This window comes from Oncorhynchus nerka, linkage group LG11 (assembly GCF_034236695.1).
Source record: "Oncorhynchus nerka isolate Pitt River linkage group LG11, Oner_Uvic_2.0, whole genome shotgun sequence".
In the NCBI taxonomy this organism is placed as follows: domain Eukaryota; kingdom Metazoa; phylum Chordata; class Actinopteri; order Salmoniformes; family Salmonidae; genus Oncorhynchus; species Oncorhynchus nerka.
In genome coordinates, this window is record NC_088406.1 from 5,169,344 (window position 1) to 5,183,112 (window position 13,769).

The 13,769-nt window shown below is 45.3% G+C and overlaps 1 protein-coding gene across 1 annotated transcript; it reads right to left on the reverse strand.

Annotated features, from left to right (window-relative positions):
• Nucleotides 1-2,372: 2,372 nt before the first annotated feature.
• On the reverse strand, nucleotides 2,373-12,648 carry mlnr (motilin receptor). Its single transcript, XM_065024955.1, has 3 exons — nucleotides 12,482-12,648; nucleotides 11,493-12,084; nucleotides 2,373-2,707 (listed from the first exon to the last, which is right to left on the reverse strand). Exons 1-3 carry the CDS (start codon nucleotides 12,611-12,613, stop codon nucleotides 2,373-2,375), a joined length of 1,059 nt encoding a protein of 352 aa, XP_064881027.1. The 5' UTR covers nucleotides 12,614-12,648.
• Between the last annotated feature and the right edge of the window lie 1,121 nt (nucleotides 12,649-13,769).

Consider the following 13,769-nt stretch of genomic DNA (forward strand, 5'->3'; position numbering starts at 1 on the left):
GTGTTGTAGTGTGACTGTACTGGATACTACATAGTGTTGTAGTGTGACTGTACTGGATACTACATAGTGTGACTGTACTGGATACTACATAGTGTTGTAGTGTGACTGTACTGGATACTACATAGTGTTGTAGTGTGGCTGTACTGGATACTACATAGTGTTGTAGTGTGACTGTACTGGATACTACATAGTGTTGTAGTGTGACTGTACTGGATACTACATATAGTGTTGTACTGGATACTACATAGTGTTGTAGTGTGGCTGTACTGGATACTACATAGTGTTGTAGTGTGACTGTACTGGATACTACATAGTGTTATAGTGTGGCTGTACTGGATACTACATAGTGTTGTAGTGTGACTGTACTGGATACTACATAGTGTTGTAGTGTGGCTGTACTGGATACTACATAGTGTTGTAGTGTGACTGTACTGGATACTACATAGTGTTGTAGTGTGGCTGTACTGGATACTACATAGTGTTGTAGTGTGACTGTACTGGATACTACATAGTGTTGTAGTGTGACTGTACTGGATACTACATAGTGTTGTAGTGTGACTGTACTGGATACTACATAGTGTTGTAGTGTGGCTGTACTGGATACTACATAGTGTTGTAGTGTGACTGTACTGGATACTACATAGTGTTGTAGTGTGGCTGTACTGGTACTACATAGTGTTGTAGTGTGACTGTACTGGATACTACATAGTGTTGTAGTGTGACTGTACTGGATACTACATAGTGTTGTAGTGTGACTGTACTGGATACTACATAGTGTTGTAGTGTGACTGTACTGGATACTACATAGTGTTGTAGTGTGACTGTACTGGATACTACATAGTGTTGTAGTGTGACTGTACTGGATACTACATAGTGTTGTAGTGTGGCTATACTGGATACTACATAGTGTTGTAGTGTGGCTGTACTGGATAGTGTTGTAGTGTGACTGTACTGGATACTACATAGTGTTGTAGTGTGGCTGTACTGGATACTACATAGTGTTGTAGTGTGACTGTACTGGATACTACATAGTGTTGTAGTGTGACTGTACTGGATACTACAGTGTTGTAGTGTGACTGTACTGGATACTACATAGTGTTGTAGTGTGGCTGTACTGATACTACATAGTGTTGTAGTGTGACTGTACTGGATACTACATAGTGTTGTAGTGTGGCTGTACTGATACTACATAGTGTTGTAGTGTGACTGTACTGGATACTACATAGTGTTGTAGTGTGACTGTACTGGATACTACATAGTGTTGTAGTGTGACTGTACTGGATACTACATAGTGTTGTAGTGTGACTGTACTGGGTACTACATAGTGTTGTAGTGTGGCTGTACTGGGTACTACATAGTGTTATAGTGTGGCTATACTGGATACTACATAGTGTTGTAGTGTGACTGTACTGGATACTACATAGTGTTGTAGTGTGACTGTACTGGATACTACATAGTGTTGTAGTGTGACTGTACTGGATACTACATAGTGTTGTAGTGTGGCTGTACTGGATACTACATAGTGTTATAGTGTGGCTGTACTGGATAGTGTTGTAGTGTGACTGTACTGGATACTACATAGTGTTGTAGTGTGACTGTACTGGATACTACATAGTGTTGTAGTGTGGCTGTACTGGATACTACATAGTGTTGTAGTGTGGCTGTACTGGATACTACATAGTGTTGTAGTGTGGCTGTACTGGATACTACATAGTGTTGTAGTGTGGCTGTACTGGATACTACATATTGTTGTAGTGTGACTGTACTGGATACTACATAGTGTTGTTGTGTGACTGTACTGGATACTACATAGTGTTATAGTGTGGCTGTACTGGATACTACATAGTGTTGTAGTGTGACTGTACTGGATACTACATAGTGTTGTAGTGTGGCTGTACTGGATACTACATAGTGTTGTAGTGTGACTGTACTGGATACTACATAGTGTTGTAGTGTGGCTGTACTGGATACTACATAGTGTTGTAGTGTGACTGTACTGGATACTACATAGTGTTGTAGTGTGACTGTACTGGATACTACATAGTGTTGTAGTGTGACTGTACTGGATACTACATAGTGTTGTAGTGTGGCTGTACTGGATAGTACATAGTGTTGTAGTGTGACTGTACTGGATACTACATAGTGTTGTAGTGTGGCTGTACTGGATACTACATAGTGTTGTAGTGTGACTGTACTGGATACTACATAGTGTTGTAGTGTGGCTGTACTGGATACTACATAGTGTTGTAGTGTGACTGTACTGGATACTACATAGTGTTGTAGTGTGACTGTAGTGGATGTCATCTCCTGCACCAGACACTTCTTTCCAAACTGGGGAGGTTAGAGGTCATGGCACTGTCCTTACCAACCTCCTACACTCCGATCATGGTATCGTCCAGTGTGGTGGTTTCTTCTCTGAGGGACAGCTGTTGTCTCTGTCCGGTTGGTCGATGGTTGTTGTTACCATAGCGTCGGGGGTGGGGCTCGTGTCTTAGCAGGAAGAGGCGGCGAGCGGCGGCGCGGTACTTCCTGGACATGAGGTTGTAGAGGACAGGGTTGATGGAGGCGCTGAGGTAACAGAGGACCATGGAGCCTATGTTGAAGTCCTGGCTGAGTTTTGCCTCCTCGTAGTCATCCACCTGGGCAAACAGGCTACGGCCGATATGATAGGGTAGCCAACAGATCACAAACGCCAGGACTACCATCACTGGTGGGGGATGAGGGAGGAATGAGAGAAATGGAACATTAATTTAACCTTTATTTAACTCGGCAAGTCAGTTAAGAACAAATTCTTATTTACAATGACAGCCTACAGAAAGAGAGAGAAAGAGAGAGAAATACAGAGAGAGAAATACAGAAAGAAAGATGATAGTGGTAGGGTTTGAGCTATGCAACCAAGTGGTTCCATAATAAAAGGTAAAAGGGCCCAGAACTGATCCTTGTGGTACACCATACATATTTGAACTTGAAAGTGATGGGACGATTTGTCATTTTTATATGAAAAAAATTGATACCTGTGGACTTAAAAATGTAAACCGTGCCTGTCCACAGATTCCAACAAGAGTTTCCAATCTCTCTAAATATATGCCTGTGATGGTCAGACATTTCACTGAGATTGAGGAGCACTAGAGGGATAGAAACTACTCGACCTAAAGCGGACACCTACGCGTCAAATATCTCATTACAAAATCATGGACATTGACATGGAGTTGGTCCCCCCCTTGCTGCTATAACAGCCTCCACTCTTCTGGGAAGGCTTTCCACTAGATGTTGGAACATTGCTGCTATAACAGCCTCCACTCTTCTGGGAAGGCTTTCCACTAGAGTGGGAACATTGCTGCTATAACAGCCTCCACTCTTCTGGGAAGGCTTTCCACTAGATGTTGGAACATTACTGCTATAACAGCCTCCACTCTTCTGGGCTTTCCACTAGATGTTGGTACATTGCTGCTGTAACAGCCTCCACTCTTCTGGGAAGGCTTTCCACTAGATGTTGGAACATTGCTGCTATAACAGCCTCCACTCTTCTGGGAAGGCTTTCCACTAGATGTTGGAACATTGCTGCTATAACAGCCTCCACTCTTCTGGGAAGGCTTTCCACTAGATGTTGGAACATTGCTGCTATAACAGCCTCCACTCTTCTGGGAAGGCTTTCCACTAGATGTTGGAACATTGCTGCGGTGACTTGCTTCCATTCAGCCACAAGAGCATTAGTGAGGTCTGGAACACTGATGTTGGGCGATTAGGCGCGGCTCGTTCCAATTCATCCCAAAGGTGTTCGATGGGGTTGAGGTCAGGGCTCTGTGAAGGCCAGTCAAGTTCTTCTACACCGATCTCGACAAACTATTTCTGTATGGACCTCACTTTGTGCATGGGGGCATTGTCATGCTGAAACAGGAAAGGGCCTTCCCCAAACTGTTGCCATAAAGTTGGAAGCACAGAATCATCTAGAATGTCATTGTAGGCTGTAACGTTAAGATTTCCCTTCACTGGATTTAAGGAGCCTCATCCACCAAACTTTACAGTTTGGGGCACATAGCGTTCTCCTGGCATCCGCCAAACCCAGATTTGTCCTTCGGACTGCCAGATGGTGAAGCGTGATTCATCACCAGAGAACACGTTTCTACTGCTCCAGAGTCCAATGGCGGCTAGCTTTACACCACTCCAGCCGACGCTTGGCATTGGACATGGTGATCTTAGGCTTGTGAGCGGCTGCTCGGCCACGGAAACCCATTTCATGAAGCTCCCAACGAACAGTTATTGTGCTGACGTTGTTTCCAGAGACAGCTTGGAACTCGGTAGTGAGAGTTGCAACCGAGGACAGACGATTTTTACACGCTCCAGCACTTGGCGTTCCCGTTCTGTGAGCTTGTGTGGCCTACCATTTTGTGGCTGAGTCATTATTGCTCTTAGACGTTTCCATACTTTTGCATATATAGTGTATGAGCTATGTGACAGCGGCTGTCATGTTACCTATACTCTGTTGGAAAGGCGGTGAATTAGTGATCCCTAATGTAGGGGGTGGAGCAACAAGGTCATGAAAATCCCCATTATCTCTGAATAATGAGTCCCTTTGATGACAATCCAATTTGTGGACTGAAAAAGTTGGCGACATGGTATCTGCCGTGCACTGTGGTTGTCTAGCTAATTCATATAGAAGCAGACACAGTAAATATTGACAGGCTATTAAATGAACACACGGGATTCACGATTCCATTAGAACACGACAGGACTACAAATCAAGTTGATTGGCTACGTAGGCGATCAATGGACATCATTTGTTCTACTAAAACAGGCTTTTAGAGTCATTATTAGGTCACACGCTGTCTTTCTCCTTGCCGTGAACTGTTAATATCATCAGGGTTTTGTTCTGACATTAAAAACAAACTTATACTACAGCATTGTTGAATACTCATTTCTGATTGGCTTTAAGGGCATTCTAGAATGGACATTAAAACCAGTTATACCATGGTATTGTTGAATACTCGTTTCTGATTAGCTAGAAGGGCATTCTAGAATGGACATTAAAACCAGTTATACCATCGTATTGTTGAATACTCGTTTCTGATTGGCTTTAAGGGCATTCTAAGTGATAATGCGGTGTTTGGAGGATATATTGGCACGGTTTGCTGGCCCTCGACTTCGTCACAGCCATGCCAATATATCCTCCAAACATCGACTTCGAGGGCATTATCACTTTTATACAACGGGTTACCAACATATTAAAATAATGATTCATTAATTTATACTATTTCTTCATCCTTCCACGAGATATAGTCCCGACACAACTCTAGGGTTGCTACCGAAGCCGGCTGGTCCTTCTTTCTATCAGTTCGGTTACAAGAAACACGACCCGGGTTGTTAAGTCTGTTTTGTTCTGTATTTATGGACCCAGTCGTTTGTTTTGAAATGTTCCATATTGCCATACTGGTTGACTACGTTATATGCCGTCGCTTGCCAACTACGGTTCATTTACAGTCACGTTAAAACAGCGCAGCCAGAACAGCAAAGAAACCCGATATTTGTTTCAGGACTATAATCTTGTGGAAGGATGAAATAATACGGATAAATTCATCGAAATAAAGTTAATGGAAATATGTCCAGTATTGTGTGAATATGTTGGTAATCCGTTGTATAAAAGTGTATAAAAGTGATAATGGCCGAGAAGCCGATGCTTGGAGGATATATTAAGCATGGGGGTGTTGTTAAATCAAAAACTACATCGAAATAAACCATGGTACATTTTCATAGTATATTTAAAAAGCTATAGTTCCATTGTTACTTGGTCTGTGTTTGAGCTGCTTTTGAAAGCAAAAGTCTAATAGAAAACATTATTGGCATGGTTGAATTATTATATTTTCACAATAACAAACTAGGACGGAAGGTTTGGTCAGATGAACTAGGAAGTCTGTTTGGTTACCACGGCAACTACCGTAGCGGTCTAGTAAACTTGCTACCTTCTTCAATGGTTGAACACATTTCTAGTGGCAAATGATGAACATATATCTCGTGTTATTAGATTATAGTCATGGTATAAAAAGGGATAATCAACCCGTGGCTTTTCTCTGGAAAAGAATGCAGCTCCGCGGTCGGCCAGTTCCACTCCATCAAATCAAATCTAATGTATTTATAAAGCCCTTCCTACATCAGTTGATATCTCAAAGTGCTGTACAGAAACGCAGCCTAAAACCCCAAACAGCAAACAATGTAGGTGTAAAAGCACGGCTGGTCAAATCCTTCCCCATTACTAGTTTATCCAGCTGTTTTCAGCAACTGCTATTCTTTTCATTCGGTTGTTTTACTAGCAACAAACTTGTTTAGCTAGCTTCTAGCCTAGTGTTTAATATTCAAAGTGATCTCGTCCTAATGGACAGTGTTGACGAGATGGCACACTATACCAGGATGAATTTAACGTCATCAGCTCATTCTTATGGATGTACCCAAATTAACGTCTCTAGAAAACAGCTTTAAAACGAATCCAAATGCAGCTACTTTGCTGTTATTCTGTCTGCAGAGGTCGTGGCTGTGTTGATCCCTGACATAATTACATGCTGAAAATAGAAAACTCTTTTCGACTTTTAATTTATTTTAAAATGTTACCCCCTTTTTTCTCCCCAATTTCGTGGTATCCAATTGTTGTAGTAGCTACTATCTTGTCTCATCGCTACAACTCCCGTACGGGCTCGGGAGAGACGAAGGTTGAAAGTCATGCGTCCTCCGATACACAACCCAACCAGCCGTACTGCTTCTTAACACAGCGTGCATCCAACCCGGAAGCCAGCCGCACCAATGTGTCGGAGGAAACACCGTGCACCTGGCCACCTTGGCTAGCGCACACTGCGCCCTAACCCGGACGACGCCAATTGTGCTTTGCCCCACAGACCTCCCGGTCGCGGCCGGTTACGACGGAGCCTGGGCGCAAACCCAGGGACTCTGATGGCAGAGCTGGTGCTGCAGTACAGCGCCCTTAACCACTGCGCCACCCGGGAGGCTTCTTTTCGACTTCTTGACGGACAGCGTACACACACTATGGAGACAGACTATACACACTATGGAGACAGACTGTACACACTATGGAGACAGACTGTAGACACTATGGAGACAGACTGTACACACTATGGAGACAGACTGTACACACTATGGAGACAGACTGTACACACTATGGAGACAGACTGTAGACACTATGGATACAGACTGTACACACTATGGAGACAGACTGTAGACACTATGGAGACGGACTGTACACACTATGGAGACGGACTGTACACACTATGGAGACGGACTGTACACACTATGGAGACAGACTGTAGACACTATGGAGACAGACTGTACACACTATGGAGACAGACTGTACACTATGGAGACAGACTGTACACACTATGGAGACGGACAGTGTACACACTATGGAGACGGACAGTGTACACACTATGGAGACGGACAGTGTACACACTATGGAGACGGACAGTGTACACACTATGGAGACAGACTGTACACACTATGGAGACGGACTGTACACACTATGGAGACAGACTGTACACACTATGGAGACAGACTGTACACACTATGGAGACGGACAGTGTACACACACACTATGACTGAGACTATGGAGACAGACTGTACACACTATGGAGACAGACTGTACACACTATGGAGACGGACTGTACACACTATGGAGACAGACTGTACACACTATGGAGACAGACTGTACACACTATGGAGACAGACTGTACACACTATGGAGACAGACTGTACACACTATGGAGACAGACTGTACACACACTATGGAGACAGACTGTACACACTATGGAGATGGACAGTGTACACACTATGGAGACAGACTGTACACACTATGGAGACAGACTGTACACACTATGGAGACAGACTGTACACACTATGGAGACAGACTGTACACACACTATGGAGACAGACTGTACACACTATGGAGACAGACTGTACACACTATGGAGACAGACTGTACACACTATGGAGACTGTACACACTATGGAGGACTGTACACACTATGGAGACAGACTGTACACACTATGGAGACAGACTGTAGACACTATGGAGACAGACTGTACACACTATGGAGACAGACTGTACACACTATGGAGACAGACTGTACAACTATGACTGATGGAGACAGACTGTACACACTATGGAGACAGACTGTACACACTATGGAGACAGATGGAGACAGACTGTACACACTATGGAGACAGACTGTACACACTATGGAGACAGACTGTACACACTATGGAGACGGACAGTGTACACACTATGGAGACAGACTGTACACACTATGGAGACAGACTGTACACACTATGGAGACAGACTGTACACACTATGGAGACAGACTGTACACACTATGGAGACAGACTGCACACACTATGGAGACAGACTGCACACACTATGGAGACAGACTGTACACACACTATGGAGACAGACTGTACACACTATGGAGACAGACTGTACACACTATGGAGACAGACTGTACACACTATGGAGACAGACTGTACACACTATGGAGACAGACTGTACACACTATGGAGATGGACAGTGTACACACTATGGAGACAGACTGTACACACTATGGAGACGGACTGTACACACTATGGAGACAGACTGTACACACTATGGAGACAGACTGTACACACTATGGAGACAGACTGTACACACTATGGAGACAGACTGTACACACACTATGGAGACAGACTGTACACACTATGGAGATGGACAGTGTACACACTATGGAGACAGACTGTACACACTATGGAGACAGACTGTACACACTATGGAGACAGACTGTACACACTATGGAGACAGACTGTACACACTATGGAGACAGACTGTACACACACTATGGAGACGGACTGTAGGCACTATGGAGACAGACTGTACACACTATGGAGACAGACTGTACACACTATGGAGACAGACTGTACACACTATGGAGACGGACTGTACACACTATGGAGACAGACTGTACACACTATGGAGACAGACTGTAGACACTATGGAGACAGACTGTACACACTATGGAGACAGACTGTACACACTATGGAGACGGACTGCACACACTATGGAGACAGACTGCACACACTATGGAGACAGACTGCACACACTATGGAGACAGACTGTACACACTATGGAGACAGACTGTACACACTATGGAGACAGACTGTACACACTATGGAGATGGACAGCGTACACACTATGGAGACAGACTGTACACACTATGGAGACAGACTGTACACACTATGGAGATGGACAGTGTACACACTATGGAGACAGACTGTACACACTATGGAGACGGACTGTACACACTATGGAGACAGACTGTACACACACTATGGAGACAGACTGTACACACTATGGAGATGGACAGTGTACACACTATGGAGACAGACTGTACACACTATGGAGACAGACTGTACACACTATGGAGACAGACTGTACACACTATGGAGACAGACTGTACACACTATGGAGACAGACTGTACACACTATGGAGACAGACTGTACACACTATGGAGACAGACTGTACACACTATGGAGACAGACTGTACACACTATGGAGACAGACTGTACACACTATGGAGTCAGACTGTACACACTATGGAGACAGACTGTACACACTATGGAGACAGACTGTACACACTATGGAGACGGACAGTGTACACACTATGGAGACAGACTGTACACACTATGGAGACGGACTGTACACACTATGGAGACAGACTGTACACACTATGGAGACAGACTGTACACACTATGGAGACAGACTGTACACACTATGGAGACAGACTGTACACACACTATGGAGACAGACTGTAGGCACTATGGAGACAGACTGTACACACTATGGAGACAGACTGTACACACTATGGAGACGGACTGTACACACTATGGAGACAGACTGTACACACTATGGAGACAGACTGTAGACACTATGGAGACAGACTGTACACACTATGGAGACAGACTGTACACACTATGGAGACGGACTGCACACACTATGGAGACAGACTGTACACACACTATGGAGACGGACTGTAGGCACTATGGAGACAGACTGTACACACTATGGAGACAGACTGTACACACTATGGAGACAGACTGTACACACTATGGAGACAGACTGTACACACTATGGAGACAGACTGTACACACTATGGAGACAGACTGTACACACTATGGAGACAGACTGTATACACTATGGAGACAGACTGGAGACAGACACACTATGGAGACAGACTGTACACACTATGGAGACAGACTGTACACACTATGGAGACAGACTGTATACACTATGGAGACAGACTGTATACACTATGGAGACAGACTGTATACACTATGGAGACAGACTGTACACACTATGGAGACAGACTGTACACACTATGGAGACAGACTGTACACACTATGGAGACAGACTGTACACACTATGGAGACAGACTGTACACACTATGGAGACAGACTGTACACACTATGGAGACAGACTGTATACACTATGGAGACAGACTGTACACACTATGGAGACAGACTGTACACACTATGGAGACAGACTGTACACACTATGGAGACAGACTGTACACACTATGGAGACAGACTGTACACACTATGGAGACAGACTGTATACACTATGGAGACAGAGACAGACTGTATACACTATGGAGACAGACTGTACACACTATGGAGACAGACTGTACACACTATGGAGACAGTACACACTATGGAGACAGACTGTACACACTATGGAGACAGACACTATGGAGACAGACTGTAGACACTATGGAGACAGACTGTACACACTATGGAGACAGACTGTGGAGACAGACACACTATGGAGACAGACTGTAGACACTATGGAGACAGACTGTACACACTATGGAGACAGACTGTATACACTATGGAGACAGACTGTATACACTATGGAGACAGACTGTACACACTATGGAGACAGACTGTACACACTATGGAGACAGACTGTACACACTATGGAGACAGACTACACACTATGGAGACACTATGGAGACAGACTGTACACACTATGGAGACAGACTGTATACACTATGGAGACAGACTGTACACACTATGGAGACGGACTGTACACACTATGGAGACAGACTGTATACACTATGGAGACAGACTGTATACACTATGGAGACAGACTGTACACACTATGGAGACAGACCTAGAATGAATAGTATATTAAACCAAAAGTAATATAAACTGTGATAAACTGTAGTTAATAATGTTTATTATAATAATAAATCATAAATAATTCATTAATAATAATAATAAATAAATAATTAATATAATGTTTAATGTATATGTTTCAAGAAAATGAATGACAGGGTAGGGTGTGTCCTGAAGTAGCGTCATTTTCTCTTGTAGGCAAAGTCTTCAAAAACACTTGAAATGATGCCTATCCCCAGTACACTCACATTCTAGATTAAAAACAGAGGGTTTATATCTTGACGGTCACTCACCCAGTATTTTGACGGTTTGTCTGTGCGACCTCTTCCGGGCCATGGCGTTGGGACCCTGCAGGTCGTTCTTACTCTTCCACAGCGTCCGTCCAATGGAGCCGTACAGGAAAACCAGGCAGAACATGGGACAGAAGAAATACGTAGTGGAGACCCAGATCATTGTGTGCAGCTGCCCTGACCTGATGGCATAGTTGGTATGTTTACACTGTCTCGTACTGTAGTCCGGGTGTGTGTCGTTGTCATACTCCACACCTACCAGAAACAGCATGGGGGCAGCAGAGAGCAGAGCAAAAGTCCATAGAGCCACAATGATGTACTGCACCCTGCGTTTGGTCACCACAACTTTAGCTCTGAGGGGGAAACAGATGGCCAGGTATCGCTCCATGCTGAGGGCGGTGATGTGGAGGATGGTGGCGTATGTACAGGCCTCGTTGGCGTAGTGAAACAGACGGCACACCACCTCCCCAAACAACCAGGGGACGTACTTCCACAGACGGTAGAGGTCAAAGGGCAGGCAGAGGAAGATGAGGAGGTCGGACACAGCCATTGAGGAGAGGTACAGGTTAGTGGTGGTCTTCATATCCTTGAAGCGCTAGGGGGAAGAAGAAGAAGAAGAACACGAATATTTAATTAATCCTTTCATCCTTAAAATTGCCAGTCCACTCCAGACCTGTCTGACATGTCATCCTTCCCCCATTTCCTGGTTCTCTAACCCACTTCCTTCCCCCATTTCCTGCTTCTCTAACCCACTTCCTTCCCCCATTTCCTGCTTCTCTAACCCACTTCCTTCCCCCATTTCCTGGTTCTCTAACCCACTTCCTTTCCCCATTTCCTGCTTCTCTAACCCACTTCCTTCCCCAATTTCCTGCTTCTCTAACCCACTTCCTTCCCCAATTTCCTGCTTCTCTAACCCACTTCCTTCCCCCATTTCCTGCTTCTCTAACCCACTTCCTTCCCCCATTTCCTGGTTCTCTAACCCACTTCCTTACCTGGATGATGAGGATGGTCATGCTGTTTCCCAACACGCCGACCAGGAAGAGGAGGATACAGATGACGGTAACAGGGATGAGGGTGGAGGTGGGGAACAGAGAGCCTTCGTAGTGCTGGTCATCTATCTCCATGTTGTTCGCAGGCCGGGGGGGAGGGAGGAGCTCCGACTGGGGTCTGGACCACGGCATCAGGGCACCGAGAGAGACTGACTGGTTTACAGGAGAGAGGAAAGGATGAGAGAGAGAGGAAAGGAGTGAGAGAGGAAAGGAGAGAGAGAGGAAAGGAGAGAGAGAGAGGAAAGGGAGAGAGAGAGAGGAAAGGAGAGAGAGAGAGGAAAGGAGAGAGAGAGAGGAAAGGAGGGAGAGAGAGAGAGGAAAGGAGTGAGAGAGGAAAGGAGGGAGAGAGGAAAGGAGGGAGAGAGAGAGAGAGAGAGAGAGGAAAGGAGAGAGAGAGAGGAAAGGAGGGAGAGAGGAAAGGAGGGAGAGAGAGAGAGAGGAAAGGAGTGAGAGAGGAAAGGAGGGAGAGAGAGAGAGAGAGAGAGAGAGGGGAAAGGAGAGAGAGAGAGAAAGAGAGAGGAAAGGAGACAGAGAGAGAGGAAAGGAGGGAGAGAGCGAGAGGAAAGGAGGGAGAGGAAAGGAGGGAGAGAGAGAGGAAAGGAGGGAGAGGAAAGGAGGGAGAGAGAGAGGAAAGGAGGGAGAGCAAAGGAGGGAGAGAGAGAGAGAGGAAAGGAGGGAGAGCAAAGGAGGAAGAGAGAGAGAGAGGAAAGGAGGGAGAGCAAAGGAGGGAGAGAGAGAGAGATGAAAGGAGGGAGAGCAAAGGAGGAAGAGAGAGAGGAAAGGAGGGAGAGAGAGAGGAAAGGAGGGAGAGCAAAGGAGGGAGAGAGAGAGAGGAAAGGAGGGAGAGAGAGAGAGGAAAGGAGGAAGAGAGCGAGGAAAGCGAGACGAGAGAGAGGACAAAAGAGAGAGAGAGGGGAGAGACAGGCAAAAAGACAGGCAGAGATACAGACAGGCAGAGAGTGAGAGAGAGAGACAGACAGTCAAACAGACAAAGACAGACACGCAGAGAGAGAGACAGACAGTCAGAGACGGACAGACAAGCAGCGCGACAGAGACAGTCAGAGAGAGAGAGAGACAGGCAGAGAGAGAGATAGACAGTCAGAGACAGACACACAGAGAGACAGGCAGAGAGAGAGAGACAGTCAGAGACAGACAAAGACAGACACGCAGAGACAGGCAGAGAGAGAGAGACAGTCAGAGACAGACAGAGACAGTCACGCAGAGAGACAGG

Bases quoted from the DNA above. Each gene is read 5' to 3' on its own strand.
- mlnr (XM_065024955.1), bottom strand. From the start codon at position 12,613: ATGGAGATAGATGACCAGCACTACGAAGGCTCTCTGTTCCCCACCTCC. The intron at 12,085-12,481 runs GTAAGGAAGTGG...TCTTCCCCCTAG, and splicing joins TGACCATCCTCATCATCCAG to CGCTTCAAGGATATGAAGAC. The intron at 2,708-11,492 runs GTGAGTGACCGT...ATCCCCCACCAG, and splicing joins ACAAACCGTCAAAATACTGG to TGATGGTAGTCCTGGCGTTT.